Source organism: Ailuropoda melanoleuca, chromosome 13 (assembly GCF_002007445.2).
Source record: "Ailuropoda melanoleuca isolate Jingjing chromosome 13, ASM200744v2, whole genome shotgun sequence".
NCBI classification, from domain to species: domain Eukaryota; kingdom Metazoa; phylum Chordata; class Mammalia; order Carnivora; family Ursidae; genus Ailuropoda; species Ailuropoda melanoleuca.
In genome coordinates this window covers 48,660,949-48,680,102 of record NC_048230.1, presented here as the reverse complement: position 1 = coordinate 48,680,102, position 19,154 = coordinate 48,660,949, and the positions used below count along the sequence as shown (strand labels likewise).

The window sequence follows — 19,154 nt, the reverse complement described above, 5'->3', positions numbered from 1 at the left end:
AAAACTCAAAAGCCTCCCTCTGACTTAGCACATACGTCGGTTGTTAATTATCTGTATTTTAATAGCGACGGTGCATAGGATTTTTTTCTTTATTGCAGTTGTAGCTGTAAGGTACCTTTGAATAAGAAGCTGGTGGAATATAGAGTGTATTTCGCTCTGCCCACTGCCCTGAATTTCCCCATCCTCCATGTTGGATTCAGGGGTCCTCGCGCAGCCCTTTTTCTCCTGGCCCCTTCTTGCCTCCCTCCACTGACCTTCCACTTGATGGCCCCATAATGTCCTGAGAGAAGGTAAATCCTGTCTCTGCCCTGTCTGGAGAAACTGCTGGTTTTTTTTTTCCTCTTAGGATAAAATCCATGCTCTACCCCATGGATCATGAGGCCCTTTGAATTCTGGGGCCTCCCTGCCTGCCCCACTGCCTGCCACCCAGCCCTCTATCAGCTGCTCAAACTGCCCAGCCTCAGGGCCTTTGCACATGCTGTTGTTAGGAGCACTATCCCGGCCCCCCTGCACAGCCCCTGGCACATACTATGAGCAAGTGACAAATGAATCAACGCTTGAGCAAATCAGTCAATCAAACCCAACACAGGGCCTTATGTTCTCAAGGGTGTTTGTCGCAGACCAAGCCTGGTGGATCTGTGTAGTCTTCTAGCCCCTGCCTAGATCCAAATGAAGGATCAGCTTCTCGTCCTCACCGTGTACCGTAGGTTCTAGTGGGAGCCTGGGCCAACCCCACTTGAGAATCCTGCACCTTCATTCCCTCCTGCTGACAGCCTCCCAGGCCCATTGCCCTAAAACCCTGAGGCTCCCTTTCATGCCATGGTGTGAGTAGACACATGGGTCCCCTGAGTAGCCCTGGAAAAGAACCAAGAGGGTCAGAAACCCCCCAAACTGCATTGTGAGACACCAGGACTATCTACTGTACCCCAGGGGCTGACTGAAGTATCTGCTGCAAAACACAGAAATCCGTGCTCTCCCCCCAGAGGCTGCAGAAATCCCCGGTACTCGTGTGGGATTGGTGGGCGACTGGCGGGGGTGACGGAATCTGATTGCCTAAGTGATTGCTCCCCCAAATTCCAAGTCCCGGTCGGCCCACCAGCTTTAGAACTCACGTCAGTTTTAGTGAGCACCGGGCTCTGAAAGAGATCACGGCTTCTACGAAAATATGGACGTTATCGGCATTATATATGGGTTTGTACAAGGGGATTCTTGGGATTATCACTCCAGCCACAGGACTTACGATGTATTTTTAAAGTACTACCCATAAACCTAGGACTATGGATTTTCTGTAATTTATAGAACGGTTACAGCGTAAAGCACTTGGTCTGCCGTTTCTGCGACAGGGCGTTGGTGATATCAATCCGTTCTATGGTTAAGTCAATAAGCCCAGCTCTGGCCTCTCCCACGGGAGGAGGAACACATCTCTCCAGAATATAAACCCGGTGAACATATTAAAATGTGCACATTTTATTGGAGGAAGGAGTACGTGTTTGGGTGGCAAAGAGCATTACTTAAACATAAATTACCTTTTCTTAAAAGGCAAAGAGTGCAATGACCTGACGGTTCAGGCAGCGTGGAAGAGGGGTACAGGTTTGCCCTTTTATTCATCTTTTACGCTATAATCATGCACACATTTCACGATCTCCTTCTCCCGGCACAAACGAAAGCACCTCTGCTGGGAGTGTGGGGGAACAGCCTCTCCTGGAGGCGGCCGCTTCGGCGGCGGGGGACAGGGCAGCCGGGCACCCCGCGTCCACGCACGCACAGCGTGATGTTGGCATTTGGCATTGTTGTGTTGTTACGCGGTGTATCCACCTGCCCTGTAAGTAACGAGTCACAGATTCATGTCATTCAAAAAAACCTGCTGTGTCACACCCCCGAGTTTGGATATAGCCTTTAGGCTTTGAGAGACATCAGGTTGTCTTCACTTTGTCTGCCTTGTTCGTACCTTCCCGTGTATGTGGGTTCCCGTGGAGTAGATGACAGGGGATGTCCGTGCTGGGTGGAGGGGATGGGGCGCGTTTTGTCCTGGCAGAGGCAGCCAGCCCTCTTGCTCCGGCATTAGCTGTGCCGTCAGCAAGCCTGACGGGGCCAGGAGTGGAGTCGGGTTCTGCGTGGGTTTGTCCGTGCAAATGGCTTCAGGGTAAGCTGGGGTCACGGTGGGGTATTGGGTGGGATGGGAGGCATCAGGGATGAGCTGGCACAGCGGAAACATGCTAGGAGTCCTGTCTTGTCCTGTCGCTGTCACTTTTTAGCTCTGGGACCTTTGGTAAGTCACACACTGTCTTGGGGGCTCACCTTCATGGTTTGTAAAAGGAGGACAGTGATGCCAACCTCCCAGGGTTGTCAATCAGGCATGTCATGTTCTTGGTAAGTCGTATGATTGCAGAAACACAGTTGTTAAATCTTCCGTCATCATCGTTGAGTTGGTGGCTTTTGGGGGACTAAAAAGCATGAAGTCCCTGCCTGCGCTTGATGTGGTAACAGCCTGAGCTCGGGAGCAGAGGACCTGCGTTCAAATCCTGCCTCTGCTATCCAGGCAAGTACTAAGCACTTTGCATCCCACTTGCAGTATGGGAATGTACTCGGACCTATCGTATTTGGTGACTTTGAGCACCAGCCACATAGGTAATTATAAAGTGCTTAGAATGATGCCTGGCATAGTCTACATGGAAAGTAACTGAAAACCCAGGAACAGTGGCAGGAGTCATAGAAGGTTTGCTCCCTGCCCACGAGATCGAAGGGAGGCCGTCCGAGCTCTCCGTCTGCAGTAGCGGGCATTCCATTGTACGTGTGGTGCTGCAGGGTCACAGGCTGGCCGCGTGGCTGCGGACCCCACAGGACACTCCAAGGCCAGAAGCAGGAGCCCAGCTCTTGGCAGCGGTCACAACAAATGCCTTTTCTGTAAGTGGCTTCTGGTCTGCAGCAGTGTTTCCCAGAGGCCTTGGAAGCCAGCCCCTCTCCGTTCATCAGCCCCCTCCCAACACACACACAGCGAGAGAAATGCATAGGATGTACAGTGCATGGAGAAAAGCTACCCAAAGGTTCATAGCTTTGTACTGCCCACACATCCCTGACTCAGATGAACCAGAGCCCGTTGTGCTATTCTCCATCTTTCCTGTAGGGAGCGCTCTCATCTCTCCCTGGTTGTGCTTCTTGGCCTAAATCCGTTGCCACCAATTTACATGCCCACCCCTGGCCACCTGCATGTGCGTGGAGCCCTTTAGACGATATCAGAAGTCTTGCACCAGAGGACACATTGTACTGATGGCAGCCAGCACATATGGAGGTGTCCGGGGTGCCGGGCACTGTGCCTTCCCTCACTCGCACCCTGGGCACAAGGGCAGTGTGGCAAGCCTGAGGCCACCCAGAGGAAGTCATCGAAGTCTCATGCCCGGGTCTTCAGCTCCTGCTCAGAAGGGCTTCACTAGATGGTCTGAGAATGGACAGCACTCTGAGGAGGGCTGGGGGCATTGCTAGGAAGTCGAGGGTCTCCCACAGCATGATTTTCAGGCCAGCTCCAGCTGCCAGTGCCTTTCAGTATGGAGAACATGGTTGGTGAAACGGAGAGTTTTGTTTTAAAAGAGTTACATGTGTTTTAAAAAGAGCCCTAGCTAGCATTGCACGATATGGCTTATGCTTATGGATGTCCTTATGTATCCTTATATGCTTGGCATATCCTTATAGATATGGCTACAGGGGCAGACCCTGTCAAGAATGTGGCCAAAGGGCGGAAGAAACCCAGTGCAAGCCTGAGTCCCCAAGCCAAGTCCAGGGCGACCCCTGGGTGATGCTTTGGGCGCCGTGTCTCTGGTGGCCAGCAGAGGGCGCGGCTCCCCTTCTTACCGCCAGGATCTGCAGCAGCGATGCATTGGGCTGGTCGCTCTGCTGTCCCCACCCTGGGGTTTGCCCTCTTGTCCCTCTTCCATGGTTCTTTAAGAGCTTGGACAGGACGGAGGCCTGAGCTGTGATTTGGAAGAGACTGGGTTTGCTGGTTTAATTCTCCTTCTTTAAAAAAATTTAATTCCAGCGTAGCAATGTACAAAGTTATATTAGTTTCAGGTGTATGATGTAGTGATTGAACAGCTCTAAGCGCTCTTCAGTGCTCAAGGTGACAAGTGCCTCCTCCTTCCCCAACCCCAACCCCCCACCTCCCCTCTGGAAACCATCTGTGTGTTCTCTAAAGTTAAGAGTCTGTTTCTTGGTTTCTCTCTCTTTCTCGTTTTCTGTTGTTCATTCGTTGTATTTCTTAAATTCCACATAGGAGTGAAATCTTGCCGTTTGCAATGACCTGGGTGGATCTAGTGAGTATCACGCTAAGCAAAATAAGCCATTGAGAGAAAGATAATTCTGTTCCTCCTGACGCGGGCCGTGGGGAGCTGAGCTCTGTCCTGGAGTCGGGACCTCACACGCACCGTGTGCATCGTGTGCTGGGTCCGCCAACACGTGTTTGCTTCCTGGGTGCCTGTGGAATGCCGGGCACATTCTCGGGTGAGCAGACTTGACACAGATCCCTGAGCCAGTGGGCTGAAACCCCAGCAGCCCAGAGGCCGCGGCCATCAGCGAGCCGGGGCTCCTGGAACCACAGGGGACCGGGGGAAGAAGTCAGCAGGCGCTCCGACGCTTATACCAGCGCTGGTATAACCGTCGGAGCGCCTGCTGACCGCGGCCTTGTGTCGGTGGCTGGCGGTGCCTCACCGTCCCGCTGCTGTGCACTCTGGGTGCCTTCTACGCGTGTTTGGTTGACAGGGAATGGGGCCTGCAGCAGCGTGAGCCGCCAGCGCTGAAGGCCTGGGAGAGGGGCTCCCAGGAGAGGCCCCATGAGGGTGGTCAGCACTTGCCACCAGACCCCTGGAATGACCATGTGGAACAGCTGGGCAGCAGTGACCATGCTTGTTCTGAGATGAGGAATTAGAGGCCCGGAGAGGTGTCACCGGGCCTGCAGCTGGTACCAGAGGGTCCGTGGGACCCTGGAGCTTGTGTCCTTTCACACCCGCCCCCCCCCCCTTAAGGAACAGACGGTGTCCGTGAGTCTTGGTGTGTGTTCAGCCACGGCCACGGGCTCTAACCCATCGTGTCTGATGCAGTTCATCCAAATGGGGCTCCTGGTCTGTCTGCCCCATCCCGCCCCTCCTGCTCCTCCTGTGACCCTCCCCACCCAGGAAATAGCATTGTGCCCATCTCGTTGTCAGTATCAGACGTGACAGGTACCTTGATGTCCCTGCACCCCACATCCAGTGAATCATCAATAGTCAACAATCTGGGAGTCCCCTGTGGCTCCCCCCTCTGTCCCATCCCTCCATAGCCACTCCCTCACCAACTTGCTGGACCACTTTGCAGTACTCAGTGCCCCCACGCCCGCCTGGATGGTTGCCGGCCCCCTCGTCCCTCTCCCCGTGCCCGAGGTCCCTTCTCCATCAGCAGCCAGAGGGACCTTCTGGAGACTCACTTCTGCCATCAGCTGCTTTTCACCGTCCTTGGGACAAAATCCAGACTCCTGTGGAGCAGCACAGGGAGCCGCGTGGTCTGTATCCTGCCCCTCTCTCCAGCCTGGCTCGCACCCCAGCCCCTCGCTCTGCCGCTTTCTGGGGACTTCAGAGCCCCATGCTGCTCCCACCTCCCGGCCTCTGCCCAGACGGGTCCCTCTGCCTGGGTCCCGCTTCCTCTCTGACTCGTCTCCTTAATCCCCACGGAGCTTCAGCTGCAAGAAGAGCATTACTTCCTCAGCCCGGCTCCTCCCTGCCCAGGTGAGGTGTGCCCAGCTCTGTGCCCACGGCCATCGGTGGACTGATTGGTGGCTTAGTTGTTAATCCTGTCTGCTCAAGATCGCGAGCTCCACGAAGCCAAAGACCAATCAGATTTTGTTCATTGTGATATTCTGGGAAAATCATGTGTTTTGGTACAAAATAGATATTAATCTGCACATTGTATGAGAATAAACCAACTCTAGAGACGTGTGTGGGTGAGATTGGGCTCCTTGCAGCCCCTTCCCCCCACTTCCTGATGACAGTGGGCACTTCCTATGCTTCTCTGCCAGGCCCAGAGCATGGTCACCTCCACCATGAAGTCCCTCCTGACTGCCCCAAGCAGAGGAAGACCTTCCTTTTGCCTTCACCACTTAGTGTTTGTTGACTTGGGCTTCTTGTAGTTCTTTGAGGCCACGATGTTAGGGTTATCATGGCTGCTGGAGTCAAGAAATAGCTTAGGGTTTTCTGATCAAGGACGGGAAGGGTGACCCCTGAGAGGGCTTTAGCCTGACTTGAAGCCCCAGGCAGGGACAGGAGAGGTTTTAAGTATGACTACACTCTGCGGGGTGAGAAGCAAACCCAGTCATCCTTCAAACCCAAAGCCCAGCCTAGGTACCTTTATGGACGGTGTGTGTGTGTGTGTTTTAAAAACAGCTTTATTGAAATAAAGTATGTGCCATGAAGCTCACCCGTTTAAAGTATGACATTCAAGGGTTTTTAATATATTTATAGTTGTGAAATCCTCATCGTAATCTAATTTTAGAACATTTGGAACATTTCCGTCACCCCGAAAGGAAGCCCCGAACTCATTAGCACCGTTTCCGCATCCCCCCAAACTTCTGGCCCGAGGCACCCACTCATCTCCCTGTCTCTGCAGGCATGTCGCATCAATGAAATCACACAATATGTCCTCCTTGGGACTGGCTTCTCCCACTTGGAATGATGTTTCAAGGTCCATTCGTATTAGAGCAGGTATCCATACTCCCTTCCTTTTTACGGCTGAATAACGTTGCAGTGGTGGACTTGCCGTGTTGTGTTCACGCATGTAGCAGTGGAGGGACGTTGGGGTTGTTCATATGTTATGCGGCCTTGTTGGTTCCTGTGAGGTTTCTAGCAGGTGCTTACCGGGATCCTACTGAGGAGGGATGTTCACAAAGACCTTGAGGGTTCTCGAGGCTGGGACCTCCTGTGGACAGCGGCCTTCTGCCGCCTCTGGGCCAGATCCTCCCAGGCTTCCAGCCGCTCCTGCTCTGGGTCTGAATGACCTGGAAGGTCAAAGTCTCTCCTGAAGGCACTTACCCAGCAGATGAGTTTCTGTTGACCAGTAGCAGTGTTCACCTTTTTTTTTTTTTTTTTAATTTAAAGCTATTTTTATCGTGGAACATTTCAAAGCTAGAGAAAACACAACGACAAGCTGCACATCTACTCAGCTCTGACAAATCACAATATTTTGCTAAAGCATATTTTTTAAGAAACTGAATCTTGGTTGTCACTCTCGTCTTCCGTCTCTCCACTCCTGGAGCAAATGCCAAGTCTTCTTTCACGTGCTTTTATTTTTTTTTTAATTATTTTTTATTTTTAAAGATTTTGTTTATTTATTTGAGAGAGAGAAAGAACACAAGCAGGGGGAGAGGCAGAGGGAGAAGGAGAAGCATGCTCCCTGCTGAGCAAGGAGCCTCATGTAGGACTTGACCCCAGGACCCTGGGATCATGACCTGAGCTGAAGGCAGACACTTAACCGACTGAGACACCCAGGCGCCCCGTCATGTACTTTTGAGTCCTGCCCCTACAGTTTTGGGGGGCAGGTGAATGGTATTGCGGCAAAGACCAACTGAAGAGAGTAGGAATTATTTTAGGTGGTGCACGGATAGGCATTTAGGAACATTGGCGCCCATAAAAAAAATTGTTTCCATGGTTTGTCCTTTTGGTCACATTAAGAACATCTCGGTTTGGTGCCTGGGTGTCTGAACGCCTCTTCCACCCTTGCTCATCTCCCTTTTCAGGGAAGCGGGAGCCCACAGGGGACCCGGCTGGCAGGACCCAATCAGCACCATAGTCCTTCCTGTAGATGACAGGGAGGCCACCTCTCTGTCGCTGGGCAATGGTTTCCTTTAAAATGCATGTAAGTGCCAAGAATTGATTTAAAGAAAAATATTTTTTTTAAAGATTTTATTGATTGGAGAGAGAGAGACAGAGAGAGCACAAGCAGGTGGAGGAGCAGAGGGAGAAGCAGACTCCCCACTGAGTTGGGGGACTGATGTGGGGACTCGATCTGGGTACCTGGAGATCATGACCTGAACTGCAGGCAGATGCTTAACCATCTGAGCGACCCAGGCGCTCCTGATTTAAAATGAAATCTTATGTCAGTAGCAGCATGGGTTCAGCGTGGGGAAGTCCAAACAGTGGGAGGGAGGTGGGCAGCCGGCAGATAGCTGGACGCCATAGGGCCCTTTCTTCTCTGGGATGTGCCCCTGGGCTGCCATCCTCCCCCCACCCCACTGGCCCATCTCTGTACCTGCTGCTGGCTTTCTCATCTCCGTGTGGGAGGTGTTGATGGTGTGCTTGGGAGGCGGTTCGAAAGCCTGGAGGGGGCCAGGACTCAGCTTGGCTCTGGAGGGGCTGCCTGAAGACCCACTTGGAGAGACCCCGGGCCAGAGGCCTTGGACCTGCCAGTCCTGGCTCATGACCCAGGCAGGCCACTCACCTCTTTGCCTTGCCCTCGTGTCTGAGGTGGGAACTCCAGTTGCTCTCACCTCCTCAGGCATCATGAGAAAGAAACGCCCCGAGTACAGTGCTCAGCCCAGAGCTGGGCACATCACCATCTGGCCCATTTCTGTGTGGATAAAAAGTATTCAGGAAAGTGTCCTCCCAGTTTCCCCTTTGTTTCATGGTGTTGTCAACTCTGTTTTGGGGGACATCCCTTGGTTTGTGGGTGACCGTTCTCAGCTCTACCTTCCCCTCTCATCCTGGAGGACCCGTTGCGGGGGCTGTTTCTGCATTTGTTCACTGTTGGATCCGTGACGCCTGATGGGGTACCCAGCACGCACTAGACTCTGTGGATTACTGGAATGAATGAATGAATGAATGAGTGAAAGAATGCACGCATGTGTGCTTCTCTGGTGGCGACTGCTGCTGACAGCCCAAAGCCCTGTGTGGAGCGAACATCCACGATATTTCCCCACTTCTCGGTTCTGTCCTTGACTCTTCATTGGGGTTCACCCAACATTGCCAGGGTGCTCCCCCTGCACCCCAGCCCTGCTTTAGGGGCTGACCAAATCTGGAGAAACAGCTCCCAGAAGGTCCCAGTCCCTGTGCTGCTGTGGCCAGCTATGGGACCCCTGGCAAGCTCCTCCTCTGATCTCAGCTTACTCTGTGGAGTGGGCCTGCCCCCTGGAGCTGTCTGAGGGGCTGAGGCCGGATCACGGCGTTGTAGCTTCTGTGCTCTGCCTCTGCACACAGCAAGTCTTAGGTGGGAGCAGCCTCCCCCAGTGTCCCTGGGGCCCAGCCATCTGGGCGTCTGGTGAAATGCCCCCTCCTCTGGGCACCTTCCGAGGCCTGGCTCTGTGCCAACCCCATTCTTCCCTGCACCTTCACTGGGCTTTCCTCTTTTCATTACCCTTCCTGCCCCCAGGCCTTAGCTGGAGACACTGGAGCTCCCTGTGCTCCCCCCACGTCACTATCTGGAATGGTGAGAATTGTTCATTAGCACTTTGGAGGGCACCTCTGTAAGTGGCAGCCCTGGGGGTGTCGCCTTCACTGCCTGGCCCATCAACTCCATCAAGGCGTCTGGGGGAAGCATCCCTGGAAGGCAGCAGGGGCCTGTCCTGCCTGTCTTCTCCCAGGCAGGGGGCTGAGGGCCTGGAGGAAGCAGGGGTGGGCAGCGGAGAAGGGGTTAAGGTTGCAGGGCTAAAGCTGTGGAGGGCACCCCCCCTCCACCATGGTGGAGTCTGGGCAGCAGGACCTACTGGCCTCCACATCCCCAAGAGAGGGAGGGCCAGGGAGACCAGCTAGCTGCCTGAAGCCGCTGGGGAGATTAGGCCCTGCCTCCAAGGGAGGCACCCTCAGGGTCTCCTCCCCTCCCACTGGGGAGGGGAGGAAGTGGGAGTGGAAGCATTCTTGTTTCTAGAGCTCGGCTGGGGTGGGGGGTGGGCAGTTAATAACTCATGATCGGGGGCCCCCCACCTCCCTTGGGCAGGCGGCAGGCAGCCCAGGTATTTGAGACCCCTCCCCATCACCACGCTGGCTCTCACTCCCCTCTCTCGTGACGTCATGCTCCTCTCGCGCGGCATGATGGGAGAATCCTAATGTTTTCCAACAGATGCTCCAAGAACAGCTTTCAGATTAAAGCAATTGCAAGAGCAAAGATTTTCCTTTTTCCCTTTTTTTTTCCGGGGGGGTGGGGGGGGGGGTGGGGAGGGAGCGCCCCCAGAAATTCCTGGACATCACCCCCTGCCCCAAGCACGCAATAAACACTGACAAGAAAAACTTTTTATTTCCTGGTTCAACTTTTTTTTTTCCTGGAATATAGACCGAAGAATGGGAATAAACACGAATAAATAGCAGAGCGAGGCCGCGCGCCGGGATGCGCCTGGTTGCAGCCGCGAGGCCATTGTCTCACCGCCCTGAAGCCAGCCTGGCGTTGTCCCCCGGCTCCTTCCCTTTCCCTGTCCTTTTTGATTTTCCTTTTTAAAAAGACGCCCCCTCCAGCCCCCTCGCCTGTGACCTTGGCAGCCTCGGATGCTCTGATTCCACCAACTTGCCCCCGCGCCGGCCAGGCCCATGGCCGCGTCCGAGGACGGGAGCGGCTGCCTCGTGTCGCGGGGCCGCTCACAGAGTGACCCCAGCGTTCTCACGGACTCCTCGGCCACCTCCTCCGCGGACGCCGGGGAGAACCCAGGTAACGGGGCCGGGCGAGGGCGGCCGGGCAGGTGAGCAGGCCGGGGGTAGGTGGCGCTGGGTTCGTCCCCGGCGCCGCTCGGCGCCGCGCTCTGCAATCGGGAAGCCGCGCCAGGACTGGGGCGCTCGGGCTCCGCAGTTTGCGTCCCCAGGAACGCGGCCGGGGCGCCGCGGAGCCCTTTGTCCGGAAAAGAACCGATTCCCCGGGCAGAGCCGGGCGCTCCGCATCGGCCCTCCTTGCAGGCTTGTGGGCTCCGCGGTCCCCTCCGAGGGGCTGCTCTGCCTTGGGTGCTGACCAGTTGGGGGAAGAGAGTCAGACCTGTGGCCGCCTCCGCCAGTGCTGGCTCCGAGCTCTGCCTCCCTCCCTGGGGCCCCGGCGCCTCCGGGTTGGGCGTCCCCGCCCGGGCAGGGCAGCGCTCCCGCGGCCGCCGCGCACAGGGGCTTCGGCTGGACGCCCAACTCTGGCGGGGCCTGGCTCACCTGGGCGCGCCCGCCCGCCCGCCTCTCGGGACAGGTGTGCCTGGCGGAGCTGCGGGCAGGGAGGTGAAGGGCGTGCGCCAGGACCGAGCGGGTTTCATTGAATTATATGGACTTTGTCCACTCCCCCGCCCCCGCCGCAGCGTTGATTGTTCAGGTGATAAATCCGGTTACAAAGGCGTCTATAGGGCTTGATTGATTACTTTCCAGAGAGGAAGAAAGGCCTAATAAAGCAGGAGGGGGGTGGGCTGCGCGGGGCCTGTCACCATGGAGACGCAGGAAGCAAAGTGATCATTAAAACCTTTTCTCCACCAGAAGGCAATTTTCACTTCACAGAGAGAAGTCTGAGCTTCTGAAATGTGGGGTTCAAAAAAAGAATCAAAGCTGGTGTTTTGGTATCAAGCCACTGGAGTCAATTTCCTATCTTAGAGAAGCACAATCCCCTCATAGATGATGTTTTGACAATAAGTTGCCCTTACCTTCCTTAGAAGACTTATTCTCTCTAAATGCACTGGCTGCAGATGGGGACTTGATCACGTTAAATGGTGGGCATCAAAATCAAGATAATCCCTGGGGCCCCGTGAACGCAGGCTTTGTGGGGAGGGGGGATTCCTTCACTTGACTGGAACACATAGGAGCTTTACTCTCCAACTACAAAGAGGGACCTATTAAAGGCAGCTCTGTGGGCACCAGGGCCCAATTTGAAATTTTAAACAATAAACCCATGCAAGGCTTGTAAGATTTCTTTGTTAGGACTATTGACACTGTGTCATTTGGTCAGACTAAGGTACCAGCCGAGGAAATCCCTGGCTTTTCTACATCTGGGAGGGCAAGTTAATTTTCTTGGAGTTTCGAGCAGAGCCTGCCATAAGCCGACCCTTAAGGCTTTAATTAATCCTTTTACTAGGAATCAGGGATTAAGCCTTCAGCACTCCATGATGGATTGGTTTTCTCTGTGTTGGGGATGCTCACCCATGATTGTTCCAATTATGGAAGTTGAGTGGCTCGTCACGAGAGAATCCTTCCCAGCTCCTTTTGTCTCCCTGGCAGTAAAAGGAAGCAAACTTGAAACGGAAATTATGGAGGATTTAGCTTTTTGGCTGTCTGTGAGTTGATGCCTCCGTGGGTGGAACAGAGGGCTCGGCAGGTGGCTGGTGCCAGTCCACCAGGGAGTGGTGGAAGGGCTTGGGTGGTGACATGATGCTGTGGGAGGGCAAATGCCTGAGTTAGTCTCTGGCTCAGATGGTCAAAATGAGACCCTGAGAACAGATGTGTGAGGTGAAGAGTCTCTAGCTTGTATAATTCTGTGAGTGGTAGAACCTTGCTAAAGATATCAGCAATTAAGTATTTATGGATTGTGTTAAGCAGAGGAGTTCTGGCAGAAAGAGGATCAGAATCTTCAAGTTGGAAGCAGCCCGGAGCTTGAAGCAGGAACAGTGGACTGGGGGAGAATTTTCTGTAACTACCTTGCCTGGTTGGCTTGGCATGCTTGCATACCTCTTTTGATGGGGGACTCACTTCTTTCTGGTGTGGGGCTTGCTTTTTTTTGGGCAGACTTATTTAAAAATTCCTCAGATGGCTCATTGGAGGCTACAGCCCATTAGTCCTGGTGGGATCGTCTCATGGTACGTGCTGCTGGGGGTTTCAGAGAGCTCGCTATTTTAGGGCAGTTATCACACTGATCTGCGTCTTTTCTTCACTAGGGCTGAAAAGTCCCAGCCCTCATCTTGCCCTCCCTTCAGGACCTCTTCATTGGTCCTCCTGCTGCTCTAAAGACCTACTCTTGGAAGTTGAAGCTAGTGCACCAGCTGCAGAATAACCCAGCACAAAGTCAAGGAGAAGAGCGGCCTCCTTTTGTCTGGATTCTAGGTTTTTATAAAACAGCCCAAGGTTGCATTTACCCTCAACCCCCCAAATGCATTTTTTTTTTTAAGTAGGCTCCATGCCGAGCATGGAGCTCAACGTGGAGCTTGAACTCATGACCCTGAGATCAAGACATGAGCTGAGATCAAGAGTTGGACACTTAACCAACTGAGCCATCCGGGGGCCCCCCAAATGCATTTTTCATGCATCAGTATTCTCTTAATAAAAACTCAGAACATTCTCAAGAAGGTAAGCAATCCCTCTCTTCAGAGGTTACCACTGTGATGAGTTTAGAGGAGATCCTCTGGACCTTTCCTATAGGTTTATGGCTATATGTTCTCAGAAAAGGCTGTAAGAAACACTTATATAAGATTCTTCAACTTGTGTTTCTGCTCCACACTGGGTCTTGGAGGTCTTGTCACATGATCTATTTCCATCTCCCTCTCTTTTAATACCCGCATAGTATGCCAAGGAATATATTTTTCAGTGTGCCTATTTGTGTTGTTTCTAGTTTTTACCATCACGGTCCGCCTGGCTGTGGTTACCGGGCAAAGCCTCCTTGTGCTTCTGTGTAAATGTCCGGTAGAGTGTGTCCCATCTTATGGGATGTCTGGGTCACAGGGGACACACATTTTCTTTTTATGATACTGCACCCTGGAAAATGTACCAATTGACATTCTTTCCAGAATGTCTGAGAGTGCCCTTTCTCTGATGGCTTGCCAACATCTGAGATCATCAATCTCCTTTTCCCCCACACAAAGAGTGACAAATGGTGGCTCATTGTGTTAATTTGTGGCTCCTTGATTGCTGGTGAGCTCGACCAGCTTTTTGTGGCCTTATTAGCGCATTAAATCTCTCAGTGGCCGCGTCTGTGGCCATGGACTGCGTGGCGGGATGAACGGTGTTCCCCGAGGACCTATCCTTCCACTCTCTCCGCATCATCGCTGCGTTAATGATGCCGTCTGCATCCTTGCCAGGCTCCTCTCTGTAAATCTCTACTCTGTACCCACAGGCATGGCTAGGCCTTCTCCCCAAATTGAGCTTTAAACAAGGGAAGGCAGCACACCCATGACCTTTCCTCCTTCTGAGGAGTTCCTACTCACAGGGACTTTTGTTTGCCCTCAGGCTTCTTTCGACCCCTCTGCGTCAGGCATCTGGGTTGGTATGATCCCACACAGAGAAGGCGCCCTGTGACCTCCTTCTTGTCCAGCCTGGACCACCTCCTCAGCCTTCTCTGTCTTGTCCCCTGAGTGTCCTTGTCCCGTCCCTTGTCCCTCTTTCTGACCCTCTCTTCCCTTGGAGTCTGCTGCTTTTCGCTCTCGGGCTCCCTGCTTACCCAGCTCCTTCCCCTCTTCCCAGCAGGGCACACTGGGGTCCCTGCAGGTCCTTGGCTGCCTTCTTTCTCCACTCCCTGCCCCTCAGGGGTTCCCCAGTGCAGGACCAGATACTGGGCTGAGAGTTAACTGGGACCACCTTTTAAAATGCTTCTGTGGGGCCTGGCCATTTTCCTTTGTAAAGATTCTGCTCTGGAGGGCCAACCAGGTGGGGGACCTTTGACTGAGGACAGGCTTTCTCAGGGGTGGCACTGCGGACACTTGGGGCCGGTCCCTGTCTGGGGGAGGGGCCGTCCTGGGCCCTGTGGGTAGAATGGTCAGCAGCATTCCTGGCCTCTATCCACTAGATGACAGTAGCTCCCCAAGCCCTAGTTATGGTACCCAAAAATGTCTTCAGACATCGCCAGGTGTCCCCTGGGGACAAAACAGCTCAGGTGAGCTCACCTGGGGAACCCCTGAGTCTAGCGCTCAGCCATGGCCTCAGTCTCTCTGCTGACAGCTTCTGTGCGTGCGTGTTCCCATGTGAGTGTGTGGGGAGACCCTGCACTGACCTGACTCCTGAGCTCTAGACCTCTGTGTCCCGCTGTCCCGTTTCCATCTTGCAGGTCTCAGGCTGATGTCACCTCCTCAGAACGCCCTCTTTGTCCCCCCGGTTAGATTAAGTAGATACCCTGCCCCAACCAGCCCCGCTCCCAGCCCTCAGCTTGATTCTCTCATGGTTCATCTCTGCCTGGGATCTTGGGGTCTGTCATCCATGTGGCGTGTGCCCCTCTCGGCCCGGAGCCCAGGACGGACCTCACAGGCAGGAGGCTCTAGTGAGCACTTGTGAAATGACCGGATGTAGGCACCGGACACAGGGTCTGAGCTGACAAGGCCTGTGGCTGGCCAGCTGGACCGGGCCCCGGGAAGAGCCACTCAGGGACAGCCGGAGGGTGGCTGGGGGGCCAGCAGCTGCACCCTTCTGCAGGGGCACACCCACTTCTGGAGGGAGACGAGTGTCTCAGAACACCCTGTGCCCTCCTGAGCTGCAGACTGACCCACGGACACATTCCCCTTCCTCCCCGGGGGAGCGCTCTTGCTGCTTCCCTTTTCCTTGTCATTGGCCCCTGGGCACTGAGTCCCAGGTCTTCTCGTCCCGTCCCCCTGCCTGGTCCCGCGAGGCAGGGCAGGGAATTTTCCGAAGTGTAAGCCCGGTCTGGTCTGCAGCCCAATGGCCTGGTGGTGATGAGGGAGACACACCCCGTTTCTGCCCTGCTGCATCGTCCTCGGCTCCGACGCTCTGCTCCCAGGTCCCGAGTCCCGGTGATGTCCCTGTGGCCCCTGGTAGAGTGTCCCCGTGGCTTAATTAGCAGCAGAGCTATGCGGTAATTACCTCGGTGCTTCTTTGGGCTTATTAGAAATAAAAGCTGGCTGCTTTGAAAAGATACGGAGTTTAAAAACTTGAGTTCTTTTTCTGACGATAAAAGCACTGCACAGAGAAAGATTGGATACGTCTGAAATTTCTGTTCCCTGCCCCCTTCTCACCCAAATGCCATGCAGAAGGCCATGAGCGGGGAGGGTTTCGTTGAAGGTCAGCCACCAACTTCAGGGTCCCGGCTTTCCCCCTCTCCACCCTGCGCCCCTCTTGATCTTTTGCCAATTGCCTTTTCTCTGTGACTCTTTGAAATGATCTCACTGATTTATGTGACAACCTAGTTTATTATGTCTCTCCCTCTAGACAACACTGTCCAGGACCGTAACCAGCGACCTGTAGCCATTTAAATCTGAGTTAAATAAATTAAAATCAAAATTTCCTTTCTTCAGTTGCACTGACCACATTTTAAGAACTCAATAGCCACGTGTGGCTGGTGGCTGCCATATTGGATAGTGTGGATCTAGAACATTCCATCCCACAGTGTTGGGCAGCACTGCTCTGGACTGCAAGCCCCCTGAGGGCTGGGCCTTGTCCACTGTCCTGGTTATGCCACACCTGGCTGTTTCCTGGGGAATGTTTGTTGATTGAATGAGCACACCAGCGTGGGATTGTCACGGTCCAGAGCTGACCTGCTAGAGAGACCCTTGGCCTTCTCCAGTCTGATCTCCTCATGTTGTTAAGGGCAGGATGTCCAAACAGAGACCATTTCATATCCACACAAAATTCATTTATTTCAACTCAGTGAGCTTCCCCAGAGGAACTAAAACATGCCATGTTTGTTTTTTGTTGGATGGCTCTCTGAATGGCTAAGGGAACAGTGATCTGCAAATATACTTTGTCTGGAGCTGGATGGATGGGTCCAAGTCCTGGTTCTGCCACACACAGATGAAGTGACTTTGGGCAAGTCACCTCACCTCTCTGAACATCATTTCCTTCCCGTCACATAGTGGAAGTGTCCCTAACTCCCGGCAGGTGAGGCTGACTGAGCTCTTATCTGTAACCGTGAGTAAATTTTGAGACGCTGGTCATTTTCATTGGTTTCACAGCTTCGAGGAGCCAGGTGTCCCCTCAGACATCCTCTGACCGCCTCTAGATCATTCCATCTTCTGTGAATAAACTCAGGAGGCAGAGAACCCTGTGAAGAGAGTGGGGAGGTGTGGGAGGGACCGCTCCCGGGGCCCTTAGCAGCTCCTCCTATAACGGGGTCCATGTCGAGGCCAAGCTGCTGGCTCTCTGCACTTCATTTCCCGCACGTGTGAATGTGGGTAAGCCCGTACTGAGGCCGCAGGGCTCGTCAGGACTCAGGGCCCCGCAGTGCATCAGGGTCCATTCTCAGGGCACGGTGATGAGGAGGAGGTCCTGGTTCTGAGTCAGACTCCGGTCTACCTGCATGCTTGCGGCAGGGATGGCCTTGTGTGGGTGGGCTGGCTCTAGCAGTCTCTTCCCACCCAGCCATTAGCTCCAGACCTCTTCTGCCCTTTCCCAGAATCACTGTCCTTCTAGGGCCTTTCCTACCTCCACAGCTCCCTCCCCGTGCAGCCCCAGAGCCTCCTCCTCAGACGCTGCTCCCTCCCCATGCAGCCCCAGAGCCGCCTCCTCAGACGCTGCTCCCTGCGCGTGCAGCCCCAGAGCCTCCTCCTCAGACGCTGCTCCCTGCCCATGCAGCCCCAGAGCCTCCTCCTCAGACGCTGCTCCCTCCCCGTGCAGCCCCAGAGCCTCCTCCTCAGACGCTGCTCCCTCCCCGTGCAGCCCCAGAGCCTCCTCCTCAGACGCTGCTCCCTAGCTGTCTGCCTGCTCCCTTCCCAGACTGCAGGCCACCCAGAGTCCCCTCACCTTCTCCAAGTTACCGACTCTGGTGCTATAATTCTGGGACAGCATCTTGGTGGTCTTGAAATAAGATCTGAATGTGTATTTGAGGGGAGGGGGTTTCACTTTTGTGAGTTTGCCTGGCGGGTCCTTTCAGGGAAGGACACCTTCTGGAAGGACACAGCTGAGCCATTATAACACTTAGGGCTGTGGCGTGGTCACACCCGCTGCAGCTGCCCATGGGGCTGTGAAAGGAGGGAATGTTCTGGACCCCCCGTCAGTGCTTCAACCAGACTGTCATTTATGGGGTGGACATAAAATGTCACAGGGAGAGAGATGAAAGGAGAAAGTGTGAATATAACCAATGGATATCAGAGGATTTGGGACTCATTCTTTTGCATTTGTGAGGTGGGAGCTATTCTATGTCCTATAAAATCGTTTCACGCGGGGCCTGAGCCGAAGGGTCTGCAGGAGCCGCACCCTGGCCAGCAGGTGAGTCAGGGAGTGGACTGCTCATGTAAAGCCCGTTAGGGCCATGCGGGAGCACAGGTCCAGGGCTGCCAGATCACCCTCTTTATATCTGGAGGCTGGACATCCAGATTTGTATGTGAAATGTGATTATGAGATATTGTCAAGTTTATGATTAGGGATTGGTTTGGCATCGCGTACTAGGAAAGCTAACTAGCACTGGCTAAAATAAGATCGGGGTTTTCTTTTATGGAAGTGCAGACAGCACACCCGCGTCCTGGTGGCAGGGTCGAAGGCTCTGTGACTTTCTTGCGAGCTACTGGTTCCGGGATGGTTGTTGCATCTCTATCAGCAGATACACCTTCTGGGCACAAAGAAGGGGATGGTGACAGGTTGAGGGGTGTCCACCTGCTGAGTCACGACCCTGCTTTCCTGGGAGCCCTACCAGGGACATTCGCTGGTGCCTCCTTGGCAGGTGCTGGGGGGCTGGGAAATGTGGGGTTTTGTGTGCTGGGTGTTTGGTTGTTTGTTTTGGAGAGGTGCATGGCTGCCTCTCACAAGAGCAGGTAAAGAAGGGGAGAGAGTCAGCCTGGCTGTAGGTAATCAGCTGCAGCCCCTGCCATGGCAACCTAAAAACAAAACCCCAACCCAAACCAAGCATCTGGGGCTGCATGTGGCCTGCAGTCTGCCCTTTGAAAATTACGGAGAAGGAATCTCCAGAAGGCTGAAGCAATTATTATGTTTCATGACATTTCTTCATCGAGAAATTAAAGGTTGGACTAAGATGTGTGATCTAAGCCTGAACATTATGTCCACCCAAATTTTATTTGATTATATTTATCCCGGGTACAAGACTGACAAGGTCACTGGCCTTCACGGAGCTGACAGTCTGGTAAATTATTGATAGCTGCAGTGAAAATGTGCATGTTGTCAGCTCTGTAACAGGCGGGGCCATCAGGCTTCCTTCTGTTTCATCTTCCTCTAAACCCTTGAGGTAGCACTGGGGGGCTGGGGACGCCGAGTGCCCCACCCTGGGCACATTTGCAGGAAGAGGTGGCTGGGGGGAGGAACTTGAATCCAGGGAGTTTGATGCCCCACCCACCCACCTGCCCAGACCACTTCCTGCCCCGCCCACTTCCCACACCACCC

The 19,154-nt window shown here is 54.0% G+C and overlaps 1 protein-coding gene across 1 annotated transcript in view; it reads left to right on the top strand.

Moving 5' to 3' along the window:
* The first annotated feature begins 10,127 nt into the window (after positions 1-10,127).
* The window catches only part of PHACTR3 (phosphatase and actin regulator 3), a 228,438-nt gene continuing 219,411 nt past the window's right edge, over positions 10,128-19,154 (top strand). Inside the window, exon 1 of the mRNA XM_034640064.1 lies at positions 10,128-10,644. Within this exon, the coding sequence (XP_034495955.1) occupies positions 10,527-10,644 (118 nt within the window). The 5' untranslated portion in view covers positions 10,128-10,526. The remainder of the gene's footprint in view (positions 10,645-19,154) is intronic.